We start from the raw sequence: 25,972 nt of genomic DNA on the forward strand, positions 1-25,972 counted from the left end.
GAGCCCTTACTACCTCATGACTATTGATAGTTCTGTAATCTCATGAATGTTCTGTTTCAGTTTCCCTTGGTTGTATCAAAACCCTTCACAAACCCTCAATGGCTGCCCATGAACTATAAGGTAAAGTCCAAACTCTCTTATCTGGTGCCAAAAACCTACCTACCGACCTCCAGCCTTACTTCTCTCTCCAACGTACCTCCCACCATCACCAACACAAGTGTCTTCTACACCCCACCTGGACTATCTGCTGTTTCCAAACACCATAAGCTCTACAGGCTCTGTCTTTGCCTAACCTAATTCTTTTGATCAAAGGGCCTTCCGTTTCTATCCGGCAATCTCTATTACATTCACCGAAACTTCACTCCAATGCCATCTTCTCCCTGGAGCATTTGTGAGCTCTCCCCACATTCCCTCTGGAGAACTTTCTTAAGGATTTTGCAGTCTCCCTCGCGACACACAGAATGACATTCATTTGACCACAATCTGCCTCCACGTTAAACTGAGAGCTCCTTGAGAACAGGCACCAGGCCTGTCCCTGGCCCACCCATTCCCTAGCACGTGATATTTGAAGGTTTATTAGTGTACATTTCTTATTCCCCCAATTATACTCAGCGTTAAGATCCACGTGTCTCACCTCCATGGTATCCCATTATGATGGTCTGCACACAAGGTGCCCTTAATATGCATTTGCTGAATTCCTGAGGAAAACTCCCCTTCAGTCCTGGGCGTATCAGCCCTAGTGATTCTGAAAATGGAGCTCTACACCTTTGCGTCTACCCCACCCTTCATCCACACAGACCCAGAAAAAAGTACCACCAGCCCACTGGCAGCCCTGCCTCCTCAGAGATCCAATTCAGTCCCACCTCTGTATCTTTCCTGAACACTCCAGCCTACCGTGTTCCCCCAGCACACCCACTGCACTGGGCTGTGTCATGCAGCAGGCACAGTCATCTTCAGCCCTTAACCAACTGGTTAACCTTCAGGTCTGTATGTGTTGATCTCTAATATTTAAGATACTTGGGAGCAAAGCCTTTCACAGAATACAAAGCGAAGTGCACAGGAGAACACAATAATCAACGTGGCTGAATGAGCAGACTCCCTCCTTTAGTCCCTTCTGCACTTTAAAGGCTGCCACGTCAACGCTGTATTCCTCCTCGTCCTGCTCACCTTGAACCTTCGGGCTAGAAACTTATTCTTGATCTCTAAGAAATTGCCACGGTTCATTTCACCCTTGAAAGGCTCATTGAGGATAGCATAGCGTGGGTCATTCTGGATGTCCTGCCACCGGGCATAGCCATGGCTATTGGAAAATTAATTGCTCAGGAAAAACGGAACAAGGAAATTAAGAACTTCAAACTGTGGACCCTCAGAAACCTTCACCAAGGACCTCAGCCCCAACTCAGGCAAAGGATACTTTATGATGCCAGCCAGCAGCCAGTAGTCATGCCGTCGGTGCCAGATCTCATAAGTCTTCTTGGTGACTGTGGCTGCCCGCTCCTCATTCTGCCAGAGGGAGTGCAACTCTGAAGAGGAATTTAGGGACGGTTGGGGAGAAAAAGAAAGGCAAACATCTGTGAGAATTCAAAAAGCTATTTATTCCTGATTCCCAGATACCAACTTAATATGCCTCTGGCTTTCTAACATGGACCCCAGAGGAGTGTGCAGTCAGCCTGGCATTCTCTCTAGGAGAGGTAAAGTCTCTGTACCCTGGTTTCTGACAAGAACCCTGGTTTCACCTCAAATTCATCTAACCCCAAGTGGGCCCCTCTTTTTCATACCAGTAAAACCGCCATCTGCAATGTTGAACATGAAACGCTGTTTAATATTTTTCTTCTGCTTCTCATCATTCAGGTCCTTGGGGGTCTCTCCATTCTGAAGCATCACCTCTTTTTTCTCTTCTTCTTCTTTCTTCTCCTCTACAGGACATGCAGAAGAAAAATGTCAGCTCCAGACAGAAGCCAGCACCATAGCCCTTACCCATACATAGCACCATACGCTACAAGGTACCCATCCACCTCCACCCTTCTCCACAGAAGTGTTCTTAAACCCAGGAACAGGTGCCACTGGCCCACCGACAGCCACATGTGGGGAGAGGTGGAGTCTTTTAGCTTGGGATAAAATGATTATATGGGTATGGATGGGGGAACCTGGGGGTGGAGGGGTGTCCAAGAGATAAAGTCCTTCCTTTCAGCTTTAGAGTCCTTTTAAAAGCACAGTCAGCTTCTCCAAACACCCACCTTTGTCCTCCACCACAATGGGAATCAGATCGACTGCTGACTTCTCCTCCACCTTCTCCACATCAGCAATACCTGGGAGAACAGATGGCACTGAGAGCATGTCTAAGGAAGTGTATTCTCTGTTCTACACTATGTCCTGAACCTAAATCATGATGAAAGTCATAAAAGATGTCTTGAGAGAGAAAAAGCCCACAGTTTAAAATCAAGGGTACAAGATTCTTCAGTGTGTCACTTCCTCTGGACTTCCCTCCAGCCGGGCTGCAAGCCCAAGAGCAACTGTGGTTCACAGGGATCTGTAGTGTGTGAAAATGTACATACCTTTGGGATCTGTCTCCATTGGTTCCTCTGTTCTCTCCTTGACCTCTGCCTTTTCCACTTTCTCCTCTCCCTCGGGAGGCTCAACAAGGACTTTCTCATCCTCTGAGGCAGGGGCAGGGGGCTGTGTACACTTCAAAGGAAAGAAGAAAGAAGCTGAAGCAGACAGGCCAGCACCCAAGAGGAAGAACAGGCTTATCCATCTGCCTTTGGTGTGGCATCCAGTCACCCCCGTCTCTTACCTCAACAGTGGCTTCAGGGGCTGCAGATTTCACTTCCTTTTCTCCTTCTGCACTGTCTTCTTCTTTGAGGCTATTTTCCTCTATTTTTATCCCATCCTCTGCACACCAATAATAGACATTCATTAGGAAGAAGGTCCCAGATCAGAGAGAAGGTCACACCTTCTCAGTTTGTCTCATCTTAACTGTCCTCTCGTGCCTTTAAGAGCCAGCCCTATTCTTAGGACAGCCCTCCTAAACTGAGAGGGAGATTGCTGTGTGTCCTGCCAGACTCCCCTGTTAGAACTGAGTACAGGGAAACAGAAAAAGCAAAGGCCAGGACAAGAAGAAAAGGATAGAAAACAACAGTCCAGGCAGACTTACCAGCAGGTGGGGCAGGTGCAGGAGTATTGGGTTGTGTGTCCCCTGGAGTGGAGGGTGTGGGAGTCTTTGGGGAAGGTGACCCTGGCTGTGACATTTTCTTGTTTTCCTCTACTTCCGCAAGTTCGGGCATGCTCCAGCGCCCATTAACATGTTCAAACTCCTGAACCTGCAGCAATGGGACAAGATGCTGAAGACCCAATTCCATCTAGGTTCCTTTCCTGCTGGCTCTCCAGTTTCACCTAGAAACCCCTGAACGATGGAGGGAGGTTCAGGGCTCACCTTCTTGCGAATCAAGGACATGACACCAATCCTAGTAAGGACATGCTGGCGAGACAGGCCTTCTCGGGGTACACCATCAGCAAAGGTCTCGGCCCCGTCTGCTCCTGGCTCACATAAATGCCGCATAAAAAGAGAGACGTAAGCCCTGTAGTAAACAAATAGAGAAATGGGTCAAACAGCAATCATGCCAACTCCTAGATCAGATTCTTTCCCACCCGCAGTCAGGCATCAACTATGGCTCCATCTGAGGTAAAGCCCGCCATCGTGCTGAAAGCTGGTCTCCAGACCCCACACCATGTGCCAAGTCCTCTTCCAGGGAAGCGAGGAGTACAAGGAACCCTATTACTAACAGCTTCCCTTGCCAACGTCAGCAGAGGAGACAGCCAATGTCCTGCACAGCCTGCACTAGTACTGTGGGGTGACCAGAGACTAAAAGCCCTTGCTCTACATCAGTCATTCCAGCTCTCCACTTACTTGAACTCCTTCTCTGACTTGCCTCGCAGATCTCTCACAAGCCACTGGGTGGTAAAAGCGTCCTGAGGTGGCATCCCATATCGCATAATCGCATTGAGAAAGGCTTTTCGCTGACGAGCATTAAAGCCAAGAACCTGGGGGGAGAAGGAACCTAGGTGAGAGAAGGAGTAGACCTTACTCCACCAAAGACCCGACAGCAGCACTCACCCAACCTTCCCTAGAACGCAACGGTACTTACTTCAATATTCCCACCAACACGGGCCAACAGAGGAGGCAATGGCTTATCTTTATCATTCCGCAGGCCCTTGCGACTGGGCCTGCGGGGAGCTGCGAGAAGAAAAGGATGCGTGAGCGACACCGATAGGGATATTAGACAAGGCAATATTTTAAAAATCCAGCAGAAAGGCATAGCCCTCACCTTCTGAACGTTCATCAAAGTCTTCATCACCTTCCTCTGAGGCCACTGAATAATCGGACTGGTTGTCGGACTGGTCGTCCTGCCAATCTGGAGGGAGAGAGGGCAGATGAGCGGGGCCCACTGCTCTAGTGGAACGGCCCATGGGTTGGGGGCGGGGCCGGCCACACACACCTCGGTCCTCCTGGGAGCCATCATTGTAGTTGACCTGTTTACGGATTCTTTTTCCTTTGCCCAGATTGCGGGCCAGATCTTCTTGCTGCTGCTCATAATGGTGCCGCAGCAACTTCTCCCAGTAGTCAGGATCCACACTTTCTTCCTGTTTTATGATTTCCCGTTCTACCTCCTCTTCCTCCTGGGACAGAGGGAGGGCCAGGACTCAGGGGTGCTGAAGTCGGCACCACCAGCTACCCCTGGTCCTCATAGTCCCCATTCTGCTATAGCTCCTTCTCATGACTGGACTCTGAAATACTTGGTGAGCCTGCTTGGACCTAAGAGCTTAAAAGAAATTTAATTGACAAGACATGGTTGGTTTCTCGTGGTTATGTTTAGATTAGCAGTCAAAATAACTAAAGTAAAATATAGGATGGAGCTGTTATCACAAGAGAAGAATGAAGAGACAGTATGTTTTCTTTTAACTCCTTTTGCTGATGCATGTACAGTTGCGAGACAGTAAAATGGAGAAAAGTGAGGTCACAGCCTTAGCAAGGTAGAATGGAGAGGCTTCTGCAACACTGCAGAAGATTCTCCCAGGAGAGGAAGTAGAAGGGCCATAAGCCCTTTCTGTTCTGCATAAGCTTCATAAAAGTTTACCAACCGTGAAAAAAAATTATATATATCCTCTTATATCCCAATAATGTTTATGCTCCTTTGAAAGTCTTACCTTTTTTTCAGATCGTTCAGGACCACTAATTCCAAATCCCTTACATTAGAATTAAGCTGCTGCTAACAGCATAATACTAGAAACAACCTAAACATCCATCATTATGGAACTTGAATAAATTATGGGGGGTGAAAAGGGTGAAGAGAGTCAAAAGGTATAAACTTCCAGTTATAAAATAAATAAGTCATGGTGACTTTATGTATAGAATAGTAACTATAGTTATAAACTTCCAGTTATAAAATAAATAAGTCATGGTGACTTTATGTATAGCATAGTAACTATAGTTAATACCATACTGCATATCTGAAAGTTGCTAAAAGAGCAGCCCTCAAAAGTTCTCATAGGAAAAAAAATGTATAACTATGTATGGTGACAGATGTTAACTAAACTTATCAAGGTGACCATTTCACAAAATATACAAATATCAAATCATTATGTTGTACACCTGAAACTAATATAATGGCATATGTCAATTATATCTCAATTTTTTAAAGTAAATAAATTATGGTACTTCCAAACAAGGACATATTATGCAGCGAATAAAGGGGTGCGGAGGGGGGAAAGCTCTTTGGGTACTGACTTGGACAAAATCTTCCAAGATTTATTAGGAGGATAAAAATAAGGTACAGAATGTCATGTATAAGAAACTACCTTCCTTATGCAGCAACATGGATGCAAGTAGAGATTATCATACTAAGTGAAGTAAGAAAGAGAAAGACAAATGTCATATGATATCACTTATATGTGGAACCTAAAATAGGACACAAATGAATCTATGTAACAGAAACAGAATCACGGACAGAGAGAGAAACAGAATCACGGATCTAGAGAACAGACTGGTGGTTGCCAAGGGGGAGGGGGTTGGGGGAGGGATGGAGTGGGAGGCTGGGGTTAGCAGATGTAAGCTTTTATATAGAGAATGGATAAACAACAGGTCCTACTGTATAGCACAGGGAACTGCCATAGTGGAAAAGAGTATATATAAAATAAGAGAATATATATATATGTATAACTGAGTCACTTTGTTGTACAGCAGAAATTAACACAACATTGTAAATCAAATATACTTCAATTAAAAAAAACAACTACTTTCCTTAAAAGGAAGAGGAAAAAAGGCATTCATATGTATATACATGTATATGTATATATACATATATATGTAATTTGTGTGCACATAAAATAATTTATAAAATAAATATCCCTTATCCCCAGGGAGGGAGCTAGGGAGCCAAAGGACTGGAGTGGGAAAGAGATACTTCTGTAGCTTTTGAATTTTGAACTAGGTGAATTACAGTTGACCCTTGAACAACACAGGTTTGAACTGCATGAATCCATTTATATGCAGATATTTCTCAATAGTAAATACTACGGTATTACATGGTCCATGGTCAGTTGAATCTGCAGATGTGGAGGAACCAAAGATATGGAGGGCTACACCATCTATTCAAAAAATAAAGTTTAATGGGACCTAATGAAACTTAAAAGCTTTTGCAAAGCAAAGGAAACTACAAACAAGATGAAAAGACAGCCCTCAGAATGGGAGAAAATATTTGCAAACGAATCAATCGACAAAGGATTAATTTCCAAAACATATAAACAGCTCATGCAGCTCAATATTAAAAAACCAACAACCCAATCCAAAAATGGGCAGAAGACCTAAATAGACATTTCTCCAAAGAAGACATACAGATGGCCAAGGGGCACATGAAAAGCTGCTCAACATCACTAATTATTAGAGAAATGCAAATCAAAACTACAGTGAGGTATCACCTCACACCAGTTAGAATGGGCATCATCAGAAAATCTACAAACAACAAATAAATGCTGGAGAGGGTGTGGAGAAAAGGGAACCCTCCTGCACTGTTGGTAGGTATGTAAATTGATACAGCCGCTATGGAGAACAGTATGGAGATTCCTTAGAAAACTAAAAATAGAACTACCATATGACCCAGCAATCCCAGTACTGGGCATATACCCAGAGAAAACCATAATTCAAAAAGACACATGCACCCCAATGTTCACTGCAGCACTATTTACAATAACCAGGACATGGAAGCAACCTAAAATGCCCACTGACAGAGGAATGGATAAAGAAGATGTGGTACATACATACAATGGAATATTACTCAGCCACAAAAAGGAACGAAACTGGATCATTTGTAGAGACGTGGATAGATCTAGAGACTGTCATACAGAGTGAAGTTGAGTCAGAAAGAGAAAAACAAATATTGTATATTAACGCATATATGTGGAACCTAGAAAAATGGTACAGATGAACCGGTTTGCAGGGCAGAAATAGAGACACAGATGTAGAGAACAAATGTATGGACACCAAGCGGGGAAAGCGGTGCGGGGTGGGGGCAGTGGGGGAATGAATACGGCGATTGGGACTGACATGTATACACTGATGTGTATAAAATAGATAACTAATAAGAACCTGCTGTATAAAAGTTAAATAAAATAAAATTCAAAAAAAATAAAATAAAATAACATTTAAAAATATTATAAAGTAGGGGCTTCCCAGGTGGCGCAGTGGTTGAGAGTCCGCCTGCCGATGCAGGGGACACGGGTTCGTGCCCCGGTCCGGGAAGATCCCACATGCCGCGGAGCGGCTGGGCCCGTGAGCCATGGCCGCTGAGCCTGCGCTCCGCAACGGGCGAGGCCACAACAGTGAGAGGCCCGCGTACCGCAAAAAAAAAAAAAAAAAAAAATTATAAAGTAAATAGCAGCCTCAGCCACTAATGAGAGGGCTGTCTGTATACCTGTGTAGTCATCAGGAGAGGTCATCAGTGGGAGGGAGAGTACCACCCCTCCCTTACAACCACTCAGCACGTTCTGCCCCAGTCAGTCACTCCCATATGCGGTCACCACCCTGACAGAAGGGCAGTTTTGGCTGAATACTACTGGTCTGTAGACCTGTCAGACTTTTCAGCCACAGTTACACCCAACTGAAGTTAGTAGAATCACTTTCAAGAATAAAGATAATACGTATCAGAAAAATAAAAAAAAGGAAAAGAAAAATACAACAAGGGGGATGGTTCTGAATTGGAAGGATGAGAAAAGATGGCAAGGACCAGCAGAAACTGATGCCAATTCGAAGAACCCTGACCTGGGCGGCTAAGAGAGGACCAGAAGTGAAAGCAATTGTTTTTTCATTTTATACCCTAGATATCATTAGGAGGAAAAACTTCATTACAGAGGCCAAGCATTTATAACTGAGTATGTTTTGTTTTCTACTAAAAAAAAGACCAAGAATACACAAGAAAACAAAAAGGGAAAACAATTCTAAAGTTTTAAAAAGCACAAGGGATATGCTAAGTATGTATCACATCTCCTACCTTTTCTCCGGAGAGACTTGAGATAGCAATCCAAAATTTATTTATAGGGCTAATGAAATACATAAGAGAAAATAAGATGAGATTCTGATAAAGAAGAGCTAATACAGGGCTTCCCTGGTGGCGCAGTGGTTGAGAATCCACCTGCCAATGCAGGGGACACGGGTTCAAGCCCTGGTCTGGGAAGATCCCACATGCTGCGGAGCGACTAAGCCCGTGCGCCACAACTACTGAGCCTGCGCTCTAGAGCCCGCGAGCCACAACTGCTGAAGCCCGCACGCCTAGAGCCCATGCTCCGCAACAAGAGAAGCCACCGCAATGAGATGCCCGTGCACCGCAACGAAGAGTAGCCCCTGCTGGCTGCAACTAGAGAAAGCCTGCACGCAGCAAGACCCAACGCAGCCAAAAATAAAAATAAAAGTTATTAGAAAAAAAAAAAAGAAGAGCTAATACAAGTGTTTTGAGTGTGAAAAGTGGCCGGACAGCCACGTCAAAGATGAGAATGTGATTTGCTCATATGTTACAGAATTTTTCTTCAAAGGAAGAGGTGTATCAATTCAGCAATGTACTAATTTGCCTACAGATGGTTTCCTCTCATCTCAAATACCATCGTGGTCTCAACTCCAATTTCTGGACCAATCACCAAGCACAGCATTGCTTTGGACTCATACTCACCCCCATTTCTTCTTCTCGCACCACATACTGGGCCACTTTGAATGAGCTCAAATATTCATTCATGCCCTGCAATTCCGTATCTTCTGTCTCATCCTGGTTCCGGTCCAGCAGTCGTTCAATGGCCTTATCATCATAGTGGATAACACTGCTGTCTTCTCCCTCTTTGTTGTCTCCTCCTATAAAGAATCAGGGGTCCATACCCCCAGTTAACTTCAGCAGCTGCAGTGGAAAAAGCAAGTCCCACAGGACCCTAGGTCTGAGTCTCAGGACCCTAGGTATCAAAGATACCCTTTAGAGAAGCCAAGCCCCACACCAAAACAAGCTCCTGCCTAGCTCACCTCCATCTGTGGCTTCGTCCTTGAATAGCTCCTCAGTGCCAAACTTGAGGATGTCATCAAGCTCCTGTTTGGACATGGATCCAGTCTTGGAGCCCAGCCCAGGCCGAACAACTAGATGCGTCAGCATCATCTTCTTCTTTGCCACCTGCGTGATGCGCTCTTCTACTGACGCACGGGTCACAAACCGATAGATCATCACCTTCTTATTCTGCCCAATACGGTGAGCTCTGCTAAAGGCCTGGAGTTGTGCACAAAACGGAGGCAAAAACTGAAGTAATCATATTTCCTTACTCCTACTCTTGCCCTGACTTCCACATAATAAGTTAAATCCAGCATAAGGCAGGAGCTGCAGCTTGCCCTCACACGAAACTTCCCTTTGCACCCCTACCCCAAGATACCACCCTCTATCATGTTACCCAAAATAGGACCACAGCTAACCCAAACTCTCTGGCTTACAATAAGGTAAAAGACATTTGAAAACAATCTATTGTTTCCCCCTGAAACAACTAATCCCAGATGGTGGAGCCCTCACAGAGAACACTATGCATTTCCAAAAAGTCACTGTAGACCAAGGCTGCTACCTCTGCTCACCTGGATGTCATTATGGGGGTTCCAGTCAGAGTCATAGATAATAACTGTGTCAGCAGTGGCCAGATTGATTCCAAGGCCCCCAGCTCGAGTGGAAAGCAAGAAGCAGAACTGCTGAGCACCTGGTGCTAAGAGAGGAACCAAAAACACCATTAGAGGTGTCTCTGGAATTCCAGTTAATAAATGTTTAAGGAATATCAGAACTATAAAACCTCATTAGGAGATGCAAACTATTGTATATAGAATGGATGAACAACAAGGTCCTACTGCATAGCACGGGGAGCTGTATTCAGTATCCTGTGATAAACCATAATGGAAAAGAACATGAAAAAGAATATATTTTAAAAAGAACATATATATATGCATAACTGATCACTTTGCCGTACAGCAGAAATTAACACAACATTGTAAACCAACTATATTTGAATTAAAATACCCACCTCATTAGGCAAACACAAAACTAATAATATTAATAAGTAATACTCATAAGCAAGGTCCACCAATGGATACTGAAATCAGTGTGAAGGTTTAAGGAGAAACAGGATGTCACCACAGTCTAAAGTATCTCCCTCAAGATATTTATTAATCACAATGAAAAAAAAAAGAGTAACTTTACATGGGAGGAATTCAATAGACACCACCTTAACCAAGTGATCAAGGTTAACACCAGCAATGGAACATTATCAACATCATGTCCTCCCTGGGAATGATGCACTGAAAAGGACACAGCATCGCTTCTCTGGGATTCCTGTCCAAAATGTCTAGTGTCAATCTCAGCATGAGAAAATATCAAAGCAGAGACGTTCTAGGGCGTCCCTGGTGGCACAGTGGTTGAGAGTCCACCTGCCGATGCAGGGGACACGGGTCCGTGCCCTGGTCCGGGAAGATCCCACATGCCGCGGAGCGGCTGGGCCCGTGAGCCATGGCCGCTGAGCCTGCGCGTCCGGAGCCTGTGCTCCGCAACGGGAGAGGCCACAACAGTGAGAGGCCCGCGTACCGCCAAAAAAAACAAAAAACAGAGACGTTCTACAAAAGAGCTAACCAGTCGTCATCAAAGGTATCAACGTTGTGAAAGGAAAGGAAAGAATGAAGAACTGGAAGAGAAACAACAACTACGCTCAATGTGGGATCTGGGACTGGATCCTGTCACAGGAACAGTGGTGACATTCAATTCAAGTCTACAGTTTAGGTAGTAGTATGACACCAGTGTTAATTCCCTGGGTTTGATCATTGTACTGAGGTTATATAAGTCATTATTAAGAAATGCTGGGTGAAGTGTATACACCAACTCTCTGTATTATTTTCTGAACTTTAAGTTCACAATTATTTCGAATTAAAAAGTAAAAAAAAAGAAGAGGAGGTGGTAGTGGCTACTGAGACAAGCCTGCCACTAACTTGCTATCTGGGTTTGGTAAGTCCTGGTCCCTCCTGGGCCTCAAGATGCAATGCGGAGGGTTAAATAAAGTGTCCTTCTTTTTAGCAGAAAGAACAAAGACTCCAAAGGGAATAAACAATCTCCTAGCAATAATCTAAACATCCTTCCAATCAAGACATTCAACAGTACTCTTCCACGTCAATTGACAAAAGACCCTAAACCTCTACGCAGAAAAGCAGATGCTCAAGAAGAACAAGTGATCGGTCCAGAGCCGTGAGTGAGGATGCCAGGACCGAAGCCACTCCTTCCCTCTCACCATTGAAGCGGTCAATGGCCTCTTGACGCATGTTCCCAGTGATTCCACCATCAATACGTTCATATTTATAACCTTCGTGTTCCAAGAAATCCTCTAGCAGGTCCAGCATCTTGGTCATCTGGAAAATGAGCATACTTTAATTATGGGATTAATCAGATGACAATTCCTCCCCTACGTCACTGAGCTGTCCACTGCTACCCACAAAAGCTCCCACACAGTACCTGGGAGAAGATGAGTACACGGTGCCCACCCTCCTTAAGGTTCTTGAGCATCTTCTGAAGCAGCAGTAACTTCCCAGATGCTCTGATTAGGGCACTGCCATCATACATGCCATTAGGCATCTTAGGGGCTTCCTGAGGAAATAAGCAAAAAAGAAAAAAATATGGAAAGAAACCCCAAATGGAGCAGTTCCCGCCCAGGGAGGGACAAGAGGTGGCACAACGTACCATGGCAGCCACGGGGAAAAGATACGGGTGGTTGCAGCACTTTTTAAGATCCATCACGACGTTTAGCAAAGAGACCTGGTTGCCGCCACCTCGAGCATTGAGCGCTTCAAAGTTTCGAGTGAGGATGTACTTGTAGTATTTCCTATGTGGGCAAGACAGCAAGGTAAGCCATGCTCAAGAGCCTTTGTGTGACTCATAATGCAGTCCCAGGGTCTGGGATCTTCTTTCCAACACATCTCCCTTTGGGACCGAGGAAACCTAAGAAGCGCCGCCACCATCATTTTAAACAAGGTAAGGGTTAACTCAGTAAGAGCTCGGCCGCAGCACCGTAAAGCAGTTACACTCCAGTAAAGATGTCAAAAAAAGAAAACAAAGAACTCTGGGCCCCAGCAACCTGGCAACAGGTTTCTTTAGCCCTCGCTGGCTCCTGTCACCACACGCCTTGCGGCAGAGTATGGAGAAGGAAACGCTGTGCAGACTGGCAGGTGTCTAAGTGTGTCTGCAAAACGGAGCCAGTGCTTCTGTCCCTTCAGACTCACTTCTGCATAGGGCTCAACTCCACACGCACGATCAGTTCTGTCTTGGAAGGCATGTTCTTGAACACGTCAGCTTTGAGCCGCCGCAACATGTGAGGCCCCAGCATGTCGTGCAGCTTTTTAATCTGGTCCTCCTTGGCAATGTCAGCGAACTCCTCCAAGAAGCCTTCCAAGTTGCTTCAGAAAGAGAAAGGAAAAGGTTGTTGGAGGGGGAAGGAAGAAAGGAAAGTGACATAAGAAACAGGCAAAAGGAAGAACTGGAAGAACGCGGAGCCGACTGTGGATAAGCACACACTCACTGGAACCTCTCAGGGGTGAGGAAGTTGAGCAGGTGAAACAACTCTTCCAGGTTGTTCTGTAATGGAGTCCCTGTCAGCAACAGCTTGTGCTGGAGCGAGTAACCGTTTAAGACCCGGAAGAACTGGTGAGGCAGGAGAGAAGTGGAATTCAGTAAGAAGAGGGCTCCAGCACATGTCCACAGACTTCTGCTTTGCCGCCCAGCAGTTACGCCCCCATCCCCACCTTTTTTTTTCCTTTATCTTCTTTCCCGTTACTAACTCTTTTTTTCTTTTTTTTTGGCCGCACCGTGCGGCATGCGGGTTCCCAGTTCCCTGACCAGGGACTGAACCCGTGCCCCTTGTAATGGAAGCGTGGACTCTTAACCACTGGACCGCCAGGGAAGCCCTCCATCTTACTTTCAAGGCCTGGCCTCCAAGGGTCATCTATCACGAGTGAGGAAGGAAGGCAGAGAGCCCTTCTCCCTTTCCTGTCCTCCTAGGTCTCCCCTTAATGAGTAGGCAGTACTAGAACACTAAAACTGGAGGCCATACCTCCCGCCCCCCCTCACCTTAGACTGATTGTTCTTGAGCCGATGGGCTTCATCCACGATGAGGCAGGCCCAGTCAATAGAGCCCAAGATGGCCATGTCAATGGTGATCAACTCATAGGACGTCAGCAGCACGTGGAATTTCACAGATGCCTCTTTCTGCACAAGAAGGCAACCTGGTCACTCCTGTCCAACTCTGCCGGTACAGGCCAAGCCAAGGGACTCCGGGGGGGTTCCCTCCTCCCGGCTATTATCCTTTCGCCTCACCCCGGGGACCGGGGCACGAGGGGCCCAGAGCGAGAACTCCCCTCTCCGAGGGTGGGTCTCCCTCCCGCTGAGGTACCTTCATGCGGGAAGCCTTCTTGCCGCCACGAATGGCATTGTCCTCAAAGGAGAACTCATTCTCTCGGATGATGGCACGGCTGTCTTTGTCACCCACGTAGGTCACCACATACATATCTGGAGCCCACATTTCAAACTCCCGCTCCCAGTTGATGATGGTAGAAAGAGGGGCGCTCACTAGGAAGGGGCCTTTGGAATGACCCTTTGAGGAAGAAGAGGAGACGGAGAGTAAGGACTGAGGGTCCCACACGCAACCCGAGCGCCCACCCTGCCCCTGCCCCTGCCCCGGAGTGGGCGGAGGACGGGCGTGTGCATGGCCGCTCCTCTCCCTCCCTTCTCCATGTACCAACACGCCTGCCTGCCCTGCAGGGAGCTTACACCGCACCCCTGCCGCTCGATGTCTCTCCACACTACTTCTACCCACAGTTCTGCTTGTCTCAGCGCATATCCGTCCCCCAGGACCGAGGCTCCAGGCACCCACCACTAATCCCACCCACAGCTCCATTCCCTCCAGTCTGTCTCTGTGTACTTGCATCTATCTTACTGTCACTCAACACTGTTCTCCAGGGCCAGAGACCAATTTTTTTGCTTCCTTTTTCTGTCTCCTCAGAGTGTAAGAGAAGACCACGAACACAAAATACCCACAGCCCCAGCTCTCCTACCTCCTTGTAGAGGGAGTAGAGGAAGACTGCGGTCTGAACGGTCTTCCCAAGGCCCATCTCGTCAGCCAGGATGGTGTCGGTGCCTTGAGCCCAGGAGAAGCGCAACCAGTTCAAACCCTCCATCTGATAGGGGTGCAAGGTTCCACCTGTAGCGTCCAGGTACTCTGGCTGTCGCTCATATTTCACTGTTGGCTGAAGGACGAAATAAAGAAGTCAAGAGCTGGCCAGGAATTCCCTTCCTTCCGTAAGACGGCAGCTGCCCCTCCTGACACACTCTCACTAGATCCTACTCGAGGGGCCACAAAAAATGGTGGGAAAAAGGTGCTTAATGGTTACTGTAACTTTGTGTTTTATTTAGGATCCTCCAGGAAGCAAGGCAAGACGCAGATCTTGGTCCTACAGACATCCAGGAAAGACACATCATAGTCTCCTTGGCAGTACAGTAAATTCTACTGGTCAGGAACCACGAGGTAAATGATCCTATGCCCCCTCTAGATTTATCTGTTTAACCTTAACCAGACTCACCTTATATTACACAAAACCCCGGAAGAACTGAGCCATGAATTAAGGGTCAGAAGACCCAGGTTCCAAAATAAGTTTCACAAAAGCTCGGTTATGTGACCCCTCCATACATAACACCCCCTCAGTCATATAAACACTAACATCTATGTTTTTAGTTTTCTGATGAGGAAGAGAGAAAATAAAGTAATCCTAGTATCTTTCCCCTGACTTACAGAGATGTGGAGAATTAGGGAAGCAGTCTGTGTGAAGCAACTTAGCTACAGTGATCACTTGAGATCATGCCTTCAGACTGGAGCACACAACATACATCGTCCTACCCGACAAACCGCCCTCCCTCTCCTGATGACTCACGTCAACCGTTGGGGTTTCAGGGGGCCTTTCCAACTTCCTCAGCTTCACCTTCTTGAGCTTTTTGCCTGGTCGTCCTTCCTCACCCCTCATCAACTCCCTAAGGAAGACAGATACATCAACAGCTGCCTGGAGTCCTTCTCAATGAGCAGCAGCTCTACTCATCAAAGTCCCTCACCTGTGATTCCAATAGCTCTGCTTGAACAGGTCGTAGTCCTGTATCTCCACATCCTCACTCTCCCAGGAGGCCTGATCATAGGGCAAGTCCCGCCACTTGATCAAGTAGTGGACGTGGCCCTTCTTGTCCACGCTACAAAGTCAAGGAGAGAAAACCCTCAGAGCCAGAAGGCCACCCTGCTCTGCTCCCCTCAAAAACCAGACCTCTAAGGAGGCCAGACACCACACGTATTCAGAAGCAAATACATCTGGTCCACCAGTCTTTGCACCAAAAATGATCTCGTATCTACAGTCTATAGCTCAAGTACCAGGATTCAGTCAGTTCATAACATACTGAGTGTCTCATCCAACTGTAACTTACTGGTGACATCCACTTTCTTAATTAAGCCCCCGCGGATACGCTGCCCACCTCCAGGATGCCCACGATGCCCACCTCCAGGATGCCCACGACACGCCGCCCGGCCCAGCCCCCCGGTACCTGTGGTTGAGAATCCGGTGGATCATCATCCACTCGGGTTTGATCCCGTAGCGATAGAAGCGTTCCTCCATCTCTGCAAACTTGGGGTCCTTGTTCTTCCGCTTTCGGCTCTTCTCTTCATCGCCACCGAAGTCCCCGGAGGGCGGCTCATCCATGTCATTCTTCCGCTGATAGTTCCGGAACATCACCTGACAGTGCAGCTCCAACTGCAAGAGCGGAGAGAGAAGGAAGTCCCCAAGGAGCTACGTCCACTCCTGCCCACAAGGCTGCTGTCTCTCACTGCCCTCTTCGCCGCAGCCCCGCATCTGCTCTGCCCCAGGGTTACCTGCAGTTCAGACACCCAGGAGCAGTGCCAGTACGACATGCCTTGCCATTTCACAAAGAACTGCCGCTCCGGCCGCCCCGCCAGGGGCTTGGGGGGCGGAGCACTGGGGTCAGCGTCTGGGGGCCGAGGCACTGGTGTGGGAGATGGTGGCTGACCCCACTTCCAGATCAGGATCTTCTGAACTTTGCCCTTAAGAGCTGGACACTAAGAGGAAAAGAGATGATCCAACACCGAATCATTACCACGGCATAGCCCACAGGCAGCTTCAACCTCATCAGAGCATTATTAAAACCTCGTTTCAAGTAAGACCTAATCCCAGGACCCTAATCCCAGGAGAGAAGAACAGAATTCCCTCTCTGTTTCTGGACTTCGTCCAGGATTTGTGAGACATTATCACTCCTATCTGCCTAAAAGAGCCAGTAGCTAGACTTCAACAATAACCCAGAACAAGTAGGCACAGAAAAGTCACAGACCTGGGGCTCAGAATTCCTCTCTTAAGCAATCTAACAGCATTCAGTGGCCCTATTATATCACCAAGCTACCAAGACCTCGAGGCTGGGTGTCAAGACAGGAAAGGATATTCTGGGCTAAAAGAACACGGCTCCATCCCACTTCGGAGAGCTGGCAAAGCATCAACTCTGTTCAAAGTTAGTCCTACGGTTTCCCAGAACAAAGGTATCCCGTGACTCTACGAGGAAGGAAGATCCATGCCTCAGGGCTGAAAGGCCTATAGCCCTCCAGTGACCTCTCCTGCACCTCAGCCTCACGACACCTACACGCAAGAGGGGTAAACCCTGCTGCTGGACCACCGGCCGGGGCCAGGCACCCACCGTACAGCGGGGACAGAGCCACTCTCCGTTGGGGATCTCTGGAAGGGGCGGGTTCAGGCAGTGGATGTGGTAGGAGGAAGGACAGGCATCGCAGCACAGCAGCTCCCCCCCATCCTTGCAGACCCGACAGAACTCCATGTGGTGGTCATCCTCCTCTTCAGGGTCTCCCCCCACCTCTTCCAGGATCTCCTCACCCTCCGAATTGTCCTCTTTAGCCTCCCACTGGATGCCTTCCTTCTCCTGCAGTCAAGGACCACAGAGTCAGATTACTACCACCCCCACCCCCACCCCCACCCAACCCCCATCTGAACCGTGCCCATCATTCCTTTGAAAGCTTCCCAAAGCCCGTAGCCAGCAACGCCACCACTCCTACCCCCACCCAGGCCCCAAAGAGTTTCCTCATCCCACCCTTCCGCTCAAGGGTCCCGAAGGGCCACGACGGCCCGGCACTCACGCAGTGTGGGCAGCTCCACTTGCCCTCGGGAGCCTTCTCCATATCCGGATCCAGGCAGACCATGTGGTAAGCTCGGGGACAGGTGTCGCACAGGATGATCTCCCCGCCTTGCTGGCACACCTCACAGTAGTCCTGGTGGTCTGTCTCATAACCATCCACAGCAGTCACCTCCTCCTCGCCTAGGCAAGGAAGAGGGAAAGCCCAGTTATTAGAAAAAACCTACCTCCCCCCACCCCGCTAAACCAGCCCCTATCTCCTTAGGGACATGCTTCCCCAATCATTCCCCCCTCATTCCATTACATACTGATACAGAAGAGAAACACACCTTTCTTTTTCTTTTTCGTGGTCCGGAGTTTCTTGCGGCTGCGGCTACTGCGGCTGGTAGAACCATCAGAAACAGAGTAGCTATTGATACTGGCATCATCGAAGTCAGACTCCACATCTAGGTCGTCATCCTCACTCTGGCAGGATGAGAAGGTTAGACGTTCAGGCCAAGGGGAAGGAGACAGTGATGGAGAAGGGATCACCCTTTTACTAGGGGTGCTGGAATCCCAGCAAGGAAGCCTAACCACCTCTTCTATGGCCAACTCCCCACATGCTCATGCACCTACTGAACCCTGAATCCTGACCTAAGACCACATCCTCCCCGTTAGCTAAGGCACCCTCGCCAGGGGACAGGCTGGGCTCTCACCGAGGATCTCTTACGCTTAGAACCGAAACCTCCCAGCTTGATTTTCAGGGGAGCTACTTTCTTGGGCTTAGGCTTCTTGGCGTCAGGGACACGAGGGCTGCCCTTGGGCTTCCTCCGAGCATTGGGACCTAAATCAGGAGAAAGCAGGTAAGATCATACAATCCAAATACACACCACAGAGCAGAACATGGGAAAGATATTAGGTTGGCCAAAAAGTTCCCTCGGTTTTTAAGTAAACATAAAAGACACATTTTTCATTTTCACCAAGAACTTTATTGAACAGTGTATTCACCGTTTTGTTCCACTACCCTCTGCCATTTTTCAGGCAACTTCATAATTCCATCTTCCCAAAACTTTTTATCTTTTTGAGCAAAGAACTGTTCCAGGTGCCTTTCACAGTCTTCCAGGGAATCGAAATTTTTTCCATTAAAAGAATTTTGTAAAGACTGAAACAGATGGAAATCCGAAGGTGCAACGTCTGGTGAATACGGCGGAGGAATCAGAACCTCCCAGCCAAGCTGTAACAGTGTTTGCCTGGTCATCAAAGAAACATGCAGTCTTGCAATAGCCTGATGGAAGATGATGCATTTTCTGTTGACTAATTCCAGACGCTTTTCATCGAGTGCTGCTTTCAGCTGGTCTAACTGGGAGCAGTAGTTGTTGGAATTAATCATCTGGTTTTCTAGAAAGAGCTCATAATAGGGGACTCCCTTCCAATCCCACCATATACACAGCATCACCTTCTTTGGATGGAGACCGGCCCTTGGCATAGCTGGTGGTGGTTCACTTCGTTTGCCCCACCATCTCTTCCGTTCCACATTATTGTACAGCATCCACTTTTCACCACCTGTCACAATTTGTCTTAAAAATGCAACATTTTCCTTACATTTAAGTAGAGAGCGGCATGCGGAAATACGGTCGAGAAGATTTTTTTCACTCAACTTATGTGGAACCCAAACATCAAAGCGATTAACGTAACCAAGCTGGTGCAAATGATTTTGAGCGCTTGATTTGGAGATTTTGAGTATGTCGGCTACCTCTCACGTGGCATAATGTTGACTGTTCTCAGTTAAGGTCTCGATTTGATCGCTATCAACTTTAACTGGTCTACCCGACCGTGGAGCATCGTCCAGCAAGAAGTCTCCAGCACGGAACTTCGCAAACCACTTTTGACAGGTTCGATCAGTCACAGCACCTTCTTCATACACTGCACAAATCTTTTTTTGCGTTCCAGTTGTCTTTTTACCTTTCTTGAAATAATAAAGCATAATACGTCGAAAACGTTGCTTTTTTTCTTCCATCTTCAATATTAAAATGGCTACACAAAAATTCACCAATTTTGATAAGTTTTTTTTTAAATGCACACTGATATGACAGCTGTCACAATACAACCTAACGAAATTGTTTCAAATGAAGTTAAAGACAACTACTAAGTGCTACTAGAGCCATCTTATGGAAAAAACAGAATGAACTTTTTGGCCAACCCAATAAAATATTCCCCACCTAAAATATTTCTACGTGGCCAGCTTCCCCAGTTTCCCTCCTAATCCACGGTTCATTCCCACCTCCTAGCTTCCATCTTTGGGCTGACAGAATAGCGCGTCCGCGCTTCCTCCAACTTCGACATCCCAAGCCCGCACTAGTCCCCACTCCCACTGAGCCCCATGTCACCTTTGCCCTCCTTGGTCTTGGCCTTGCGGATAGGCACCTCCACAGGGGGCGGAGGAGGTGCAACTTCAGTGGCCGTCACCATGCTCTCCACCACGGCCACTGCCGCAGCTGCCGCTGCTGCCACAGAAGCCCCAGAACTGCCTTTGAAGGGGTTGTTGGTGCTGAACTCCCGCCACTTCGCACCCAAAACCATCATCATCTTGGAGACAGCGATCTTGGGGTTTTTGGCAGCAATGAGGGGTCTGGGGGAAAAATGGCAGGAACAGAAAAGAGAAAAAGTTTAAAAATAAAGGAGGCGAGGGAGGTGAGAAGAGATTACAGAAGCGCTCTCCATCTCCTGCCCCCAAGACCCTCCTGTTTACCGGACAAACTGGCTGAAGGCCTTGTAGTTGGTGAGAGTGCGATAATCCTCCTCTGAGAACACGTGGTCAATGTCTTCCATGCCCCAGTCTTCCAGGAGCTGAGCAGATGATTTAGGCTCCTGCAGAGAGAGCAAAGTCAAAGCCTGACTCCTAGTGCCCACCCTCGCTAAGGGAGTTTGAGTTGCCACTAAGGCTGGCAAGTCCAGGGTAAGAGGGCTAAGAAGAAATCATCAGAAACAGGTGGAGAGAAAACATTCTAAGGGGCAGCAGAGTGTCTGGAAAACAAAGGACAGAAGTACAGAGAAGAGGATGGAGGTCCAGGCACCTTTGAATCATCGTCTTCGTCATCCTCCTCCTCTTCCTCTTTCCGCTTGGACTTACTCTTCTTTTCTTTCTTAGGTCCGAGCTTCTTCTTCTTCTTCTTGCCAGGGGTATAGTCGCTGCCCTCACTGTCTGAGCGCAGAGCCACCTCTTCGTCCTCCTCCACAAACTCCGGCCCCTCCCCAGAGCTGTCCCCCAGCTGCCGGCATAAGAGCATACGCTGGAGCAGGGAAGGGGGAGAGGGAGACACACACACACATGCTACACACATGCTGACCTCAGGACGGCCCTGAGGCTCACGCCCAGGACCTGGCCCACCGCCCCAGGGCAAGAAACGCAGGCCCCAGCCCTCCACAGAGCACCTCCCATTCCCTCCTGCCGCCCATAACATCCAGTCACCCACTCACCTCCTTTTTTTGGCGCTTGCTCTTAGGGATTTTAGGGTCCCGAGGTTTCTTAGGCTTTTTCTTTTTCTTGAGCTTTGGAGTCTCTGCTTCTGACAAATCCTCTTCCGGGTCCTCTTCGTTTTCTACATATGTTTTGGCAAAGAAAGGGAGGCAGGGAAAAGATCAATAGCAGAAGGTTAGAGCCCAATCCAGAGGCTTTAGACTTTATTCCCCCACCTTCTGTCCCAGATTCCACTGAAGAGAACTGCTATACACGCCACAGAAGGAAGCTGATACTCAGGACAAAAACAGACAAAGAGAGAGCTGTATATGCCTGAAATAGGCCTGCCGGGCCAGACCAGGCCCACCTCGGGCAGCTGTCCAGACCCCTGCCTCCTCTCCCTCATCCCTAACACGAGTCCTCTATGTGTTCACCAGCGCAGCTGAGTCAAGCTGCGTACAGTTAACCAAGTAAGAGAAACGTGCCTAGTCCTCCTATAACCAGCCACCAAGCATTCCACAAGCCGGGAAACGAGAATGAGCGGTCCCATGCAGAAGGTAAAAACTAAAGAATATACCCTCAGCACATTCCCAGAACAGTACCTGCTCGAGGGTCCCAGAAACCACACCCTTCACTAACCCCTTTGGCTCATCACTGCGCAAAACAACCAGAACCTCCAAGCCCCAGGCTCCGGTGCCAGCCCAGGATCACGCCCACTCCCAAAGCTGATTTCCTTTCCCCATCTCCAGCTCTACTGCTCCTCCCCAGCTTCTCCTGGGTCAGTAGCCTCTTCTCCCCAGGGGCCCAAATCAGCCCAGCTGTCACCATCCCCCCCCCTTCCTCCCCCCATCTGGCTCCACCTCCTCCCCGGCTGGGAGCACACACAAAGCCTGGGGTAATACTGAGAGCTCCTGGGCAGGCCTAGGTGGGAAGGGGCACAGAGGGGGAGGAGAAGGCCAGGAGGCAGCTTCCTTTGTAACAGACATTCACACCAGCGCACCGGCTCCCTCCTCCTCCCCCTCCTGCTTCCCAAGCCACCCACCCCCCTCAAGGTGGGAGGAGTGGAGAAGGGAGTGGAGAGAAGGAGGGAATGCCTCACCCACTGAGGAGAGGGAAAATGGCTCCTGACCACAGAAGCCAACCCAGGGCACCCAGCTGCCAACAGAGGACAGACAGGAAGTGGCAGGGGAGGGAGTGCGGTTGAGAGAGGTAGCCGGGGAAAGACTACCCTCTCACAGAAGACTTCCCAAATTACTACCTGGCCCCAGGTCCAAATGCCACCTCTTCAAACACCTACTGTGGGATGACACTGTTCTCAAGAGGCCATTCTAATAATGTCTTAGGCAAGGAAACCCAAGACACCTTGAAGGGTTACACCATGTGAGGGGCTGACTTACTCCCTCGTTATGCCTTCAATCATCGGAGCTTAGATTTAACAAGAGTTCAGTGGAGCTGTGGGCAGAGCACACAACCTTCCTTCTGACACCCAAAAGATTTACCTTGAGGAATGGGAGCCCACAAGACGCCTCTGAAACTCAGTTTCCTCATCACCTCTACCAGAGTGCAGACCACAGATCCTAAACCACCACTAACAGATTAGAGGTAGCCACCTATCCAACAGAGAAAAAGGAGCAGCACCTAGAGAGTGGTGGACAACAGAATGCTTCCTTTTCTCCTACACATGCTCTCTGCTCCTGACCCCCAGAACTGGCCCGAAAATGCCTCTGACTCCGCCCTTCCTGTGCGAGGCAGATACTAGGGAACAGGCGACACTGGGCTGGACAAAGCACCATCAGCCTCCCCCTTTCCCTCTCAGCCCAGGATCAGGCCAGGCACAAGACAGCCCCTCCCATTCCCTTGGGAATGGGACACCAGCCTGGATCTCACCAGAAAGAATCATTTTCTTAAGGGCTTCTCCCCAGCAATCCCTGTGGTGCCCCCCTTCCCAATCAGCCATGCCTCCATAAAAGCTGGAAGTAGAGACAAGGACAAACTCGCGGAGGCAAAAGGGACACCCTTCCATCCACCTAAGACCCTCAAACTTCTCAGGCAGATGTGCTGACACAGCAAGCGGCAAACTGGCTGAGACATGGAGAACGATTTGGGAAAGGGGCAGGAATGGGGTGGGGCAAGTGGAAAAACTGGGTCACGCTACAGCTTGGGGCAGAGTTCACCCTGGGAGCCCACAGGCTCCCAGTCAACACAGGGGCAGCCCCAGACCAAGGGGCCAACAGGAAGCCAAGATGTGGAACCAACACTGGCTGGATGGCACTGCTACTTCTCATGCCCCGCACAGAAAGGATGGGACTGCCTCACCACTAGCACCACCCTACCCCACCTTGGGCAATAGCACAGAAATCTACCACCTTGCCCTACACGGTGATGAGGCTCAAGCCTAAGATTCTCATCCCAACAGCTGAAGGTTCAGTAAGAAGACTGACCCTCTCCTAAGTGGCCTCAGGTTGAAGTGAAGACTTCCAACTTAGGAAGTGCCAAATGTGGAAACACCTCTCCCAGACCACCTCAGCGTGCAGCTGGAGCTAAGCAAAGAGAAGGCAAGAGTGAAAGATGCTTGATGGGAAACAAAAACAGGACCAGCAGGCTCCAGAATTAAAATAAAAATACAAACAAGGAAGCTGAAGAAATGGCATGTAAAAAAAAAACTAAACTAAAAAAAGATCAAGGAAACAAGTAGGTGACTTAGCTAAGTGCTCTGAAGAACGAAGGACAGAGGAGAGAGACATCCACTTAGAAACATGACATCCATCATCAGTTGAGGATAGACAAGAGCCATGCCAATCATACAGGCTGGTTATAACCACTGGGGTTCGGCCAGTCCAAGGAGCCACCCCAAAACACAGACAGCACAACCCCCAACACACCGACACAAACACTTCACACCACCAGCCCAAACCCCAGGCTACCTGCACAGGGCAGAAGCCTCCTGGGAAAAAAGCCAGGATTAAGTCCACTTGCCAGGGGAAGAGGGGTGCCCAGGGTGTCACCTTCCTTCTTTTTGCTCCTCCTAGTATATCCTGCAGGCTATGACATCCTACCCCTAGCCTCACTCAACATTCCAGCAATCTGCCTGACTAAAAGCGCTCTAGATCCCAGCTGAGGAGCGCAATTCAAACTTCACACGGTTGAAACTGCACAGAAAGCCGGTAACTGATCAGAAGCTAAAAATAATCAGAGAGTAACCCGCACTCCCTCTTTCCTTTCCACAGCAGCAGCTACAGGATCCTACTAGCAGAGATGCCCGGCTGGTCTCCTCCAACCGCAATCCTCAACCCCGCCGCCGCCGCCGCCGCCGCCGCCGCGCAGCCTCCAGGGGTCCCAGCTACCTGCATTCCTCCTAGGACCCACGCCAGGCAAAGCCTGCCAGCCCGGAGAGCTCCCTCAACCGGGATCTGCACAGCATTCCCGAAGACAGTGCAGCAAGCTTGCATCGCGGTCCGCGGAGCCCAGAAGGCACATGGCTTCCAGCCCCCTCGCACAACAGCTCCGCAGAAGGGAACCACTCCCTTCGGATGCCCTCCACCTCCGACTGCACAGAGAAAGCCCAGAAACTCAACCCTGCCGCACCAGAGTCGCCAGGGAGGGCCCAGATGGCTCCTTCCTGCCCGGGGCCCTTGGGGAAGCTGTTACCTGGGTGGGGAGGGGGCAAGCTGTTGTTCAAAAGTGCATCCATATCCTCCTCCTCGCTGCCCGCTGAGCAGGGGGACGGGGAGCCCAGGCCCGACGCCATCCCCTTCCGCTCCCGGCCAGGGAATTGGCCCAGCTGCTCCTGCCTGCGGCCTGGGGCCCTCGACACTGGCCCGAGTCACTGTGCGGGGGAGGGGGGAGAGAAAGAGAACAGTGACGCGCACGGCCCCCTCCCCCACCCCGCCGCGCTTTCCGCCCACCCCCGGCCGCCCCACAGCCACCCGAGCAGGGCACCCGAACCACTCAGGCTGAACTTTAGTTCCACGCTCCCGGGGGCAGCCCGGAAGCCGGCACCCCGGCTGGAGCCCCCCAGACGAGAGGGAGTGGCGCCCCCGAGGGCAGGCCGGTGCCGGCGTGGGGAGGGGAGAAGCCGCTGGACGGAGCCGGGCGTGACGGGGGAAGGGGTCCGAGTGGCCGCGGCGCGGGGGGGCCGGGGGAGGCGGCCGGCGGCGAGGCGCTCAGGGACACAAGGTCACTGGGGGGTGGGGGGGCGCCTCCCTGCGCCTGGGGAGGGGCCAGTCCCCAGACAGGGTAGCTCTCCAAAGGCTGTCCTCTGGGACAACTCGGGTTCTCCGGAGGAGCCGCGGGGACGAGGGGGCGTGGAGGCTCGGCGCTCCAGGGGGCTGGAGGCAGGGGCGTGGGGGGCCGGAGCTCCCACCGGGCAGGGGGCCGGGCCACGTGTCCCGGGGGGCAAGTGAGCAAAGGGCGAGGGGGGCGCCGGGCATTGTGGGAGGCCAAGCCCGAGGTGGGGAGTCGCGGGGAGCGAGACTCGGGCCGAACGAGGGCGGGGGCTGGGCACCCTGCAGGAAAGGGAGAGGCAGGGTCGGCTCCCCGGACAGAGGGCGGTCCGCTGGTCCGGGGACGCCCGAGGGGCGGCTGGATGGAGGGAGGACCCTCGGGGCTGGTCGGGCTGAGAGGGGTTGTCTCTCTGGGAACCCCGCGTTCTCCTCACCCCAGAGCCGCCGCAGGTCGCGCTGGGTCCGGCCCGGTGTCACTCCCGCTCCGGCTCCTCCTCGCCGCGGCCGAAGGGGGGAAAATGGCTCCGGCTCCAGCTTCG

The 25,972-nt window shown here is 49.8% G+C and overlaps 1 protein-coding gene across 6 annotated transcripts in view; it reads right to left on the minus strand.

Moving 5' to 3' along the window:
* Positions 1–25,972, minus strand: part of CHD4 (chromodomain helicase DNA binding protein 4) — a 29,983-nt gene extending 4,011 nt beyond the window's left edge. Inside the window, exons 1-37 of one of the 6 annotated variants that reach the window (XM_082665381.1) lie at positions 25,868–25,972; positions 24,859–25,036; positions 21,231–21,352; positions 20,828–21,022; positions 20,503–20,621; positions 20,141–20,382; positions 18,470–18,597; positions 18,104–18,239; positions 17,779–17,918; positions 17,325–17,564; positions 16,495–16,698; positions 16,170–16,375; positions 15,693–15,824; positions 15,518–15,614; positions 14,645–14,836; positions 13,984–14,184; positions 13,662–13,799; positions 13,114–13,235; positions 12,818–12,991; positions 12,279–12,420; positions 12,054–12,185; positions 11,833–11,950; positions 10,145–10,269; positions 9,554–9,791; positions 9,216–9,391; positions 4,497–4,677; positions 4,326–4,412; positions 4,146–4,234; positions 3,908–4,041; positions 3,434–3,578; positions 3,155–3,320; positions 2,795–2,892; positions 2,556–2,685; positions 2,238–2,309; positions 1,779–1,916; positions 1,415–1,523; positions 1,168–1,300 (exon numbers count right to left, since the gene is read on the minus strand). In XM_082665381.1, coding sequence (XP_082521507.1) covers positions 1,168–1,300; positions 1,415–1,523; positions 1,779–1,916; positions 2,238–2,309; positions 2,556–2,685; positions 2,795–2,892; positions 3,155–3,320; positions 3,434–3,578; positions 3,908–4,041; positions 4,146–4,234; positions 4,326–4,412; positions 4,497–4,677; positions 9,216–9,391; positions 9,554–9,791; positions 10,145–10,269; positions 11,833–11,950; positions 12,054–12,185; positions 12,279–12,420; positions 12,818–12,991; positions 13,114–13,235; positions 13,662–13,799; positions 13,984–14,184; positions 14,645–14,836; positions 15,518–15,614; positions 15,693–15,824; positions 16,170–16,375; positions 16,495–16,698; positions 17,325–17,564; positions 17,779–17,918; positions 18,104–18,239; positions 18,470–18,597; positions 20,141–20,382; positions 20,503–20,621; positions 20,828–21,022; positions 21,231–21,352; positions 24,859–24,958 — 5,301 coding nt within the window. In that variant the 5' untranslated portion in view covers positions 24,959–25,036; positions 25,868–25,972. Of the gene's footprint in view, positions 1–1,167; positions 1,301–1,414; positions 1,524–1,778; positions 1,917–2,237; positions 2,310–2,555; positions 2,686–2,794; positions 2,893–3,154; positions 3,321–3,433; positions 3,579–3,907; positions 4,042–4,145; positions 4,235–4,325; positions 4,678–9,215; positions 9,392–9,553; positions 9,792–10,144; positions 10,270–11,832; positions 11,951–12,053; positions 12,186–12,278; positions 12,421–12,817; positions 12,992–13,113; positions 13,236–13,661; positions 13,800–13,983; positions 14,185–14,644; positions 14,837–15,517; positions 15,615–15,692; positions 15,825–16,169; positions 16,376–16,494; positions 16,699–17,324; positions 17,565–17,778; positions 17,958–18,103; positions 18,240–18,469; positions 18,598–20,140; positions 20,383–20,502; positions 20,622–20,827; positions 21,044–21,230; positions 21,353–24,858; positions 25,037–25,867 lie in introns of all 6 variants that reach the window. The other 5 variants (XM_082665379.1, XM_082665380.1, XM_082665378.1 and 2 more) reach the window with 5 other exon arrangements.

The sequence above is a fragment of the Grampus griseus genome (genome assembly GCF_964374135.1).
Source record: "Grampus griseus genome assembly, chromosome: 11".
NCBI classification, from domain to species: Eukaryota; Metazoa; Chordata; class Mammalia; order Artiodactyla; family Delphinidae; genus Grampus; species Grampus griseus.